The sequence below is a fragment of the Triticum dicoccoides genome, chromosome 3A (genome assembly GCF_002162155.2).
Source record: "Triticum dicoccoides isolate Atlit2015 ecotype Zavitan chromosome 3A, WEW_v2.0, whole genome shotgun sequence".
Taxonomy (NCBI): Eukaryota; Viridiplantae; Streptophyta; class Magnoliopsida; order Poales; family Poaceae; genus Triticum; species Triticum dicoccoides.
Window position 1 is genome coordinate 48,673,195 of NC_041384.1, and position 10,622 is coordinate 48,683,816.

Genomic DNA, 10,622 nt, shown 5'->3' on the forward strand with positions numbered 1-10,622 from the left:
TGAAGCGTGTTACTATTTTTTTCCCAGTTTTTTTTCATTTTGTTCTTTCATTTTTCTTTTTAGTTGATTTTCTCTTTACGGTATTTTTGGGATGTTGGGTGAGTGTAAATGTATACCCACAGTTACAATACAATATTTATGTCAATTATGCTAGAGTGCAAAAATTACATTATTATATGCTTATTCTTTACATATTACGAAAGTGCAATTTCAGTGTAAAGATGTGTGCAATTATTTCATTTTATTTTTCATTTTCTATTTTAAAGAGTAATACGAATATCACTAATTCATTCTTTCTAAAAAAGTCAATTTTGATATTGTTTTAGTTTTCTATTTTATTTTGTTTTTGCTTTAAGGGTAATAATAGTGTCACTAATTCATTCTTTCTTAGTTTGTTTTTTTGCAAAAAGTCCACTATATGCTTGTTCTTGCATAATTACAAAAAATACAATTTATGTATTTTTTTACAATTTGTGTTTTATTTTCTTTCTTCTTAAAGGGTAATACCGATGCCACTAATTTCTTCTTTCTTAGAAGACGTTGCTTTTTCATTTTTATTTTGTGTAAATATATACGCAAGTACTATAGAATGTTCGTGTAAATTATAAATTACACTATTATATGCTTGTTCTTTATATATTACAAAATACATAATTTCAATGCAAAGTGGTGTGCAATTGTTTTTTTTTTATTTTCATTCTTCTTTAAGGGTAATAACAATGGCACTAATTCTTTCTTTCTTATAAAAAATTATTATTTTAATCTTAACTTTTTTGGTTCTTCTTTAAGGTGATGTCATTCCCTGATCCATGCTTACATAGAAAAAAGCATTCTTTTTTGTCTTACGTATTTCTTATGTGAGATAAAATGACTTGTACAATTATTTCTTCTGTAAAAAAAGAGATGTGCTCTTCTTTTTTCTGTTTTTCTTATTTCTTCTTTGAATTACCATGTGGTCATCTCCGCTGCGGAAACGACCAAATATATTTTGTGTATACCTATAATCCAAGTGATCTTTGTATCATTTTGTTGTCGAGTAACAAAAAGTACTATGCGTACTATGTTTTATGCGTGAAAAAAAGATTGAGATTTCTGTAAACCACGAGTCAAGATTTGTAATTTCCAGCTGCTGATTTTGCCTACCAAGCACGTGCCCCTTATCTTATCTTGCAACAGCAGCAGTGTTGCAAACCACGACAGCGATAACTTAGACAAGCTTTTGCAACGTCATCTCTCTTAGAAAAGAATCTGCAACAAGATCTATGTTGCAAAAAAGTTCTGCAACAAGAACTTTGTGGCAAAACAAACTCGCAACATAATCTATGTTGTAAAAAAATCCGCAGCACAATCTCTGTTACAAATGTTTCTGCAATAAGGTGTCTGTTGCAAAGTAGAGGAAAATGTTCAACGCTAGATTAGGTCTAATCCAACGACTCGTGAGCCGGCGGATCTTTTATAAAAATGAATAGAGAAAGTATGTTTTATGCCCGGAAAAAAGGATGCAGATTTCTGTAAACCACAAGTCAAGATTTGTAATTTCCAGTTGCTGATTCATTATTAGTGCACGATCAGAAAAAAAGGATGGAGATCACTGGAGTTGTTGAAATATGGACACCGTATACTGCTATTTTAGTGGATATTTTTCAGAAATCTTTCAGAATTGGTCAGGTCTCTTTTGGTCATTGTCCTCTGAATGCAAACAGAGCGGCACACAATTTAGCTAAGTTAACGTATGAATCAAAAGTAGCAATGTACTGGGACGATGATCCCCCTACTATTTTACTTCCAGACTTTGTCAACGATGTGACAGTCATGTGATGAAAGAAAGTGAGCCGAACGGCATTCCCTCAAAAAAAGAAAAGTAAAACCAAGCCACGTACAGACCCCTACACCGATTTGACCAGAGTCGCCGTATCTCCCTCGTATGCATCCTGATTAGCTGGATCAAGCATGATTGAATTATTGATTGAAGCTCTATAATCATCATGCTTTCAGAGATTTTTGTTGCCTGAAACTTCTTCAGTGTCACATATTCGCTACAGAGACAGTTGCCGGAAAGTTCAGAAAGACTTCGTCTCTGCTTTGTTGCCGCTGACAAATTTCAGAAACTGGAGAGTAGTACATCTCGAGTGATCTAGCGTCATACTAGATTACTAGTCTACTACACCTGTCCTACCTCGGTGATCTCGATGTCGTCCTCATCGTCCTCCCACACGCCGACGGCGGCGGTGAAGGCGGTGGCGCCGGCGACAACCACGACGGCGAAAACAAGCGGGACGACCACGTCGGGCACGGTCCGGCCGAAGAGGCCGGCGGGCACGCAGACGGCGTCCCACGGCGGGCCGTCGAGCGGCAGCCCGATGCTGCCGCCAGCGAAGCTGCCATCGGGGCATGCCCTGGTGAGCGGCGCTCCCGGCGCGACGCCCCAGACGTAGGCGAGCTCGGGCGCGAGAGCCGCCACGGCCACGGACATGGCGGCGACGGCGGACCACGTGGCCGCGTAGAGGAGCAGCGGGCGTGGGGCGAGGAGGCCGGCGAGTGAGGGGAAGTTGGACGCCATTGCTGGAACGTTGGTACTCTGTAGTCTGTCACAGAGGTTTCTTCGTCGTGGGGAGGGCCGCGCGAGCGAGATGTATACACATAGCAGAGCGGAGCAGGTGGCACTCTCCAATTGTCTGGGGTTTGTGTGTTTTGGGTGAAGGGGATTTGGCGGGAGCAGAGCAAGTTCGATATCTACTCCGCTCCCCACTTCAGCTGCTCCTATGGAGTTTCATGTTTACAGATGGAGGAACTGGAATGCATGCACAAGGATTACATTCTGCCTATGGATGCTCTTGCTTTTGCATGCCATGAGGCAGTTCTAACTTCCAACTCTAAAATTTTACTACTTATTAGACACTAGATTATATATTTTTTTGATTGAGAAAGTAAAGACAAAACTTCATTGAATTTTTAAAAGTTAATCGACATTTTTAAAAAAGAGCTCATCTATTTTGAAAAAAATGCTCATGAATTTCTAAAAAAGGTTCATCAATTTTCAAGAAAAAGTTCATAAATTTTAAAAGAATCCGTGCATTTAATAACAAAGAAAAGAAAAAAATGAATAGAAATGTCCAGAAAAATTCCCGGGAGTTTCATGTTTACAGATAGAGGAACTGGAATGCATGCACAAGGATTACATTCTGCCTATGGATGCTCTTGCTTTTGCATGCCCATGAGGCAGTTCTCACATTGACCTCTAAAATTGTACTTTTGTTTTTTGAGGGAATCTAAAATTTTACTGCTCTAGTTCTTAATTTTTTTACTACTCCGTACTTATTAGACAGTAGATTATAATTTTTTTGATTGAGAAAGTAAAGACAGTAGGTTTGCTGCCAAACAAAACCAGCACACACGAACATGCCAGATCCGGGCCTAGCAGCCCCGCATCTATGGCCAGCCCACCTCCACGGCCCTAGCCACACTGCACCTATATCGAATTTGTAAAAAGTTCATTAAATTTGTAAAAACAATTCATCAAATTTGGAAAAAGTTCAATGAAAAATTAAAAAACTTAATCAATTAAAAAAACTTCATTGAATTTTTAAATGTTAATCGATATTTTTTAAAAAGTTCACATATTTGAAAAAAGCTCATCTATTTTGAAAAAAATGTTCATGAATTTCTAAAAGAAAGGTTCATACATTTTTAAGAAAAATTTCATAAATTTTAAAGAATCCATGCATTTAAGAAAAAAGAAAAAGGAAAAGAAAAGAAAAAAAATGAATAGAAACGTCCAGAAAGAAAACCCAGGACTGAAGAAAGAAAAGAAGGGAAAAAAGTGTTTCCCAACGATTGAGATAGCCTAGTGGTTAGTGCGCTTCCCTTCGAACGAGATGTTGCGAACTAGAAGCCGGTTGCTTGCAAAATTAATCGTCAGTTACTCGAGGTGTATCCACAATCGACCTTGATTGTGTTTGGTCAATTAGTAGTATGTGCAAATTTATGAATTCACGTTTAAAATTTGAGGAAAATGCTAGATGCTAAAAAATTTAAGTTCCCAAAATTAGAGGAGTAAAATTGGGGGAGGTTGAGATGCCTCTAATACCTGACGTTTCACACTTATGGTCTTTTTTTAAGAGAAACTTATTATAGCCGAGGACGGTGTTTTAGTGCAAGGGAGATGCTCTCTAGAATGAACATTTTTCTTTTACAAGCACAAAAAAAAATCAAAACCAAAGATGCACAAGTTTTCTAGGTGCTTACAAAAGTTCGTTGCGATTTGGCATATGAGGAGCTCTCGACAAAAAAATAACGTTTTGAGAAAGGTTCAAAATCTTCGGTTTTGGAGCAACGATTTTGTTTTTTTATATCCCGACTCGTTCGATATGAAATCGCCATGAAATTTTGTATGTCCTTAGAAAACTTGTTCATATATGTATTTGATATGCAAAAGTTGAGATTTTTATTTTATTTTTACCTTTTTTATTGTACTGTTCATTGTAAGCGTATGTGCTCGTGATCAACTATGGACCGATTATAGTCTGGCTTCTGTATTTCCTTTTTTTTTCGAGACAAAACCATCTGATCTTTATTACGTAATAAGAGTGCTTACATAATCAGAGGGTTCGAGAAGCCAAACATGCCTTACGTAGTGCTAAGAAAAGAGAATTTTGTGCGATACAATGAGCATCCACATTGCTCTCTCGCCTCTCATGACGAAATTCCACATGTCAGCTAAAGTCAGCCCACTTAAGTAACTCGAAATAATATGGCTTCTTAAGTATAACTCGAAATAATATGGCTTTTGTATTTCCGTGGATCCTTCTCTTGGTCATAAAGTCAGCCCACTTACCTCACTCCCCGACTTGTAACTGTTCAGAGGCCCAGCCCAGATCCCCGACTGGCTGCCTGTCAGCTTCGTGCACGCGCTCAGGCCGCTCTCCCTCGTGCGCACCTCCGGCGCGATGCCGCCGGCGCCGGCGTACGCCGTCCTCGCTGCAGCATTCAGGACCAGAAACCCCATCTGCGGTACGAATATTATCCACCCCTCCTTTGCGCCCCTCGTTGCTCTGATTATTACCCCGCTCGTTCATCCCGCGAACGCGTCCGTCAATCCCATCTCGGCATCTCGCACACCCCAGATCCAACTTTGCCTGATTTCCAGACATAGCATTAGGAAAACAAAGCGACACGCTATGGAAACTCGAGAGAGATGCTAACTCAAACATTTCTGTGCGCAGTTCGGAGGTGGCTCGCTGTTCTTGGTTCGCGCACGCCGACTGTTCGACAGAATGCGTTGGAGGTGCTTCCTGATGCAGCCTTGCCTCCACGCTTCTACTCAAGCATTGTTCCACGAGGATTTGTTATCGGGTCACCAAGGCTTTGCCATAGCAGCGCTTCAGAGGAGGACTCCCCAGATGTCCGCGTCGGTGAAGTTCTGAGAGTTCTCAAGTCCTGTGCTGCCGATGCTGACCTCGGGAAAGACCTTCGTCAGTTTGCTGATGAGATGGACGAGGACGTTGTTCTGAAAGTCCTCCAGAAGCAGAGGTCCAATTGGCAGGTCGCGCTGTTGTTCTTCAATTGGGCAGCCGGGCTGCCTTCGCATGAGCACGGCCCAAGGACCTACACTGAGATGCTTGACATCCTTGGGCGGATGAAGAAGGTCAGGCTTATGAGGCAGCTCTTTGATGAGATTCCTGAACAACGCTGTGGGTTGGTCGTAACGAATAGGATGTTTGCTGTCCTGTTGAACCGGTATGCAGGGGCGCACAAGGTGCAAGAAGCGATCGAGATATTCTACAAGAGGAAGGATTATGGGTTCGAGGTCGACTTGGTTGGATTCCAGATACTTCTGATGTCGCTCTGTCGGTACAAGCATGTTGAGGAGGCTGAGGCCCTCTTTCTCCAGAAGAAAGATGAGTTCCCTCCTGTCATAAAGAGCTGGAACATCATTCTTAATGGTTGGTGTGTCAAGGGAAGCCTGGCTGATGCTAAAAGGGTTTGGAACGAGATCATTGTATCTAAGCTTAAGCCGGACCTGTTCACATATGGTACGTTCATAAATGCACTAACCAAAGCTGGCAAACTTAGTACGGCTGTGAAACTATTCACAAGCATGTGGGAGAAGGGAATCAATCCCGACGTGGCAATTTGCAACTGTATCATTGACCAATTGTGTTTCAAGAAAAAGATTCCAGAAGCACTTAAGATTTTTGGTGAGATGAATGACCGTGGTTGTCAAGCAGATGTGGCTACCTATAACACTTTGATCAAACACTTCTGTAAGATAAGGCGGACAGAAAAAGTTTATGAGCTTTTGGATGATATGGAGAAGAAGGGATGCTCTCCAAACAATATGACATACACCTACATTCTGAAGACAACTGAGAAACCGAGAGATGTTATGAATTTGATCCAGAGGATGGAGGAATCAGGTTGTAGGTTGGACTCTGACACGTATAACTTGATATTGAACCTCTATGTCAGTATGAAATATGAGAAGGGGGTACAACAAGTATGGGAGGAGATGGAGAGGAATGGATCAGGTCCAGATCAGCGATCATTTACTATTATGGTTCATGGACTTCACTCCCAGGGACAGCTGGACCAGGCTCTGCAATATTACACGACAATGAAGTCGAGAGGGATGACTCCAGAGCCAAGAACCAGGATATTGGTGAAAGCAATACATATGAAGAAGGATGGGCCTGAGACTGAAGATCGATCCGCAAGTATGACTGGGAAAAATCTAAAATTGGATCGTCGATCAGGACTTTTCCATGTTCGTAAATAGTCACCAGAAGATTCTGCTTAATTATCCTAGCAGAAGATGCTGAGCATCTGGTCTTATGGAACATAATCCAGTGACTTACAACCTTGGGCTAAAAGAAATCCACAAGAGAAGAGTCATTGACAATACGATGCCCCAAAATTTATGCTGTTTGAAATGTCACAGCAGGATATGTTTAGGATGTATTGGGCAATTCAATTGCAGATACTTGCTTAGATGCTTGTATTCTGGAGATGTATGTGTAATACTTACATATATTTGTTTCTTCATGCATTATATATGTCGTTCGTAGTTGTTTCTGACAAATGAAGACATAAAACAGGGATAAAAATATGTCCAAGTATCTTGTAAAATTGAAAAGGTCTGCTAAGTGGTGATACTGCTGGTTCTGTAGGGCGAATAATTACCAGTTGAGCTAATGGTACTAACTACAGAATTTTTAGTCCAGTCCAATTCACATTTGTGTGCTAAAGTTCTACCACCTTTTGTTTCTGTTGAATTTATAGATCTATCAATGAATGGCTACACAGTACACATGACTAATCATATCTAGTTGAGAACCACAGTTCCATCAGCCATTTTCACACAGCCAATGGGCAGAAGTTACTAGGTAAGCAATTGACCTGTCACTAATTGCTGCCATCGAACCACTCGCCGCTTATTTTCCCTGTTTTCTTTGTACTTTTCTATCTTATGCTCAAGATAAGGGAATGAATGATTTATTTTTGTTAACAAAATTATACATATCAATTTTGCTTTTTGAGGAAGGAGCCACTGTCTGTAATTCTGTGATCTTTTCGTAGGCGGTTTAGGTTCCCAAAGTACTAGAGCTATTTATATATTGTGTTTTGGCGAAGATTAATTTTGTGGAGAAAAGTTAATATCATGATGCCAACTTCTGCATGTTTAGCAGGCTGACTAAATTGTGACAAATTAATTCAAGTTTTCAGGAATGGAAATAGCATGTTTGCTGATTGCTGAATTCAGGGAACCAAAAGCAATAGATAACCTTAGCATTGTGCTTTTTATTTGCTAAAATATATGCTCCATCATTTTGGATCCTAACTGAGGCAAATGATTTCACTAACCTTTTTCATTGAACAATTAACTGGAGTTTTTCTTTACCTATATAACATTGTGAAGTCAACCTCGAACTGTTGAGCAGGGGTGGGTTATTTATGAATATCTGAATCAATATTTTGTCTCGAGGCAGAAAGATACCATGTTTACCAAATGCTTATTGCTTAATCCCTGTAACCCATGACCATTGTAGGAGTAAGCTTGTTGGTAAGCTTTTCTAATACAGTTTGGGCGCAAGCAAAGTCACTGTCGCTAAGCCAACATTCAAAAGATAATAACAACCATAAGGATGTGTCATGCGTGAATACATTGAAAAGTGATGTCAAAAGGCAGCTGGGATTCTCACAAGCTGTCAATGTAGTACATGCCAGCTTTGACCAGGGAAGGCCTATAAGAAGGCCATGTCAGCAAGCTTTGTTGGTAGGTAGCAGGTACACATAAGCTTTTGCTGTCTTTCGCCCTTTCCATCATGACTGTACTAATGGCCTCCTGGAGAGCAACTCAGCAATGAGGCTGGCACACTGCTCGCGTTCAGGGCGGACTCAGCAGCCATGGCTCTGACCTGCTCATCTCCTGGAACGGTAGCATTAGCTTCTGCAGCTGGAGGGCATGGCATGTAGCCGTGGACAGTGGGTGGCGACGCTGAGTTGGCGAATACTTACCTATCTGGCGTGATTCCAGAGAGCATTGGTAAGCTGGTGAAGTTGGTTAAGCCTATATACAGCATTCGTTTGTCAGGCTTCATACCTTCATCACTTGGAAATCTTAGACAGGTTAGTAGTAGGTTTTATGCATACTATGGCAACTTGGAGGGACCAATTCCAGCAAGCCTGGGGAAGTTGAAGACTCTGTTTGTCCTTGACCTGTCAGCGAATCCTATATATCTAAGTAAGTTAGAGATTTTAAAGCTTCCTTCACTTTCCTTTTACTTGGACTTATCATACACTATCTGGACCGCTTCCTACTGAAGTTGCTAGCTTGGGATACCTTAATCAACTGACTCTATCAGGAAACCAATTGTCAGGTAGCATACCTGATGCCACTGGAAATTGCATGGTATTGGAACGACTGTTGCTGGATCTGAACTTGTTTGACGGAAGCATACCTCAATCTCTGAAGAATATAGAAGCTCTCACTTTTCTGAATCTCTGAATTTGCTGTCTGGTTGTATTCCTGATACAGTCTGGATCTACCAGAAATTTCATGGTTGAATGCGAAGCTCTGAGAAGAGCGCATCATTGCTGCCTCATTAAGATCATCACCTGTTGCTTCAGCATTAACCTTTGAGGTTAAGATTTCAAGGCTCTGGTTTTTTAGCTCATGCCCAATGGCAGTTTGGAAGGTTGGTTTCCTCCAAAATCTAAGTTGCCCACTCTGAGCCACGCTCAGCCTAGTCCTGAGACTAGATATTGATGTTGATATCATCAATACTTAGAACTATCTTCACAATCATTGCCAGCCACCAATAATTCATTCCGAACTCAAGCCAAGCAACAGACCTTGATGAAGAAACCGAACTTTGTTAAATTCAATTAGCTTTGCTGGAATAAGGGGTTCCATTGGTTGCAGTTCGTCGGATAACACACATTTCTTCTCATTATTTTCGCTTGTGAGTCTTGACTTCCAGCCTTTCATATCTTGCATATATTTAAATGATTGATTTGTAATAATCAAGTAAAACTAAAATTTAAATAATTGAATAGTATTGCCAAGGGTTTTGTCTTTTCTGATTTCTCACCTCCTTGGGATGTTTACATTATTAGCATACCAGTGCTTGTGACATCTTTTACTTGCATATATTTTCATGAATACTTCATAGTGATCAATATGTTAATACTCCCTCCGTCCCGAATTACTTGTTGCAGAAATGGATAAAAATGGATGTATCTAGAACTAAAATACGTCTAAATACATCCATTTCTACGACAAGGAATTCCGGACGGAGGGAGTACTTGAATAATTGTAGAGTATGGTGAAGGTTATATTGTTTCAACTCTTGGGCATTTTTCCAGTCTCAGTATACTATTGCTTGAGATGTTTACCAGAAGGAGATCTACTGATGACATGCTCAAATTGAACCTGCATAAATTTGATGTAGCTGCTCTTCCCAGCAGAGCCATGGAGATGACCCAACAGTTTGGCTGGATGAAGAAGCGAAAGACTTGGGTGCTGCCGATGTAAACAATATGGTAAGAACCAGAAGAGAGGAACATTTGGTTTCACTGATTGCGTTTGGTGTATCCTGCTCAGAGCGGAACCCATGAGTGAACACTGATGAGAGATGCTTCTGCGGAGAGACGATCTACTTACTTCGTTCCCTAATTTCTTTCAAGAGATCATAAGAAAAAGAATTGGGTTTCCGCCAAGCTGAAACAATATGTGGATGGTTCTAGTAAACCAAAACTATTGTTACCTCAGGATTTCCAGATCTCTAGTTGGGAATCCGGAAGTCAAAAATTAAGCCACCACTCCCAGTGTTTTGGAACAATAATTGAGGGTCATTTTCTTTCACTCTGGAGATATTTAGCACAGAATATGTACCATACGCGTGAACTGTTATTGAAATGACCGTCACTAACAGTGATCCGAATGACCAAAATTCTGGATGAAATAATAAGTATATACTGTATTGGAATGTTAAACATAATTTGGGGAATAAATACACCACAGCCTTACCTCTTTGTAATAAATAATTGATAAAGAGAGGTGCTTACTATTGTAGTTAAGGATTGCTGTATTTTTATCTGATAATAGGAGAGAAGTCCCAACG

General features: G+C 40.4%; 1 protein-coding gene across 1 annotated transcript; it reads left to right on the forward strand.

The window, feature by feature from the left end:
• Nucleotides 1-4,875: 4,875 nt before the first annotated feature.
• Nucleotides 4,876-7,048, forward strand: LOC119266995 (putative pentatricopeptide repeat-containing protein At3g15200). Its single transcript, XM_037548284.1, has 2 exons — nucleotides 4,876-5,010; nucleotides 5,223-7,048. The coding sequence occupies exons 1-2, from the start codon at nucleotides 4,947-4,949 to the stop codon at nucleotides 6,773-6,775; spliced, it is 1,617 nt and encodes a 538-aa protein (XP_037404181.1). The 5' UTR covers nucleotides 4,876-4,946; the 3' UTR covers nucleotides 6,776-7,048.
• The last annotated feature ends 3,574 nt before the right edge of the window (nucleotides 7,049-10,622 follow it).

Excerpts from the sequence above, each read along its gene's own strand:
- LOC119266995 (XM_037548284.1), top strand. The coding sequence starts at position 4,947 with ATGCCGCCGGCGCCGGCGTACGCCGTCCTCGCTGCAGCATTCAGGACC. Across the intron at positions 5,011-5,222 it reads GACCAGAAACCCCATCTGCG|TTCGGAGGTGGCTCGCTGTT; the intron begins GTACGAATATTA and ends TTCTGTGCGCAG.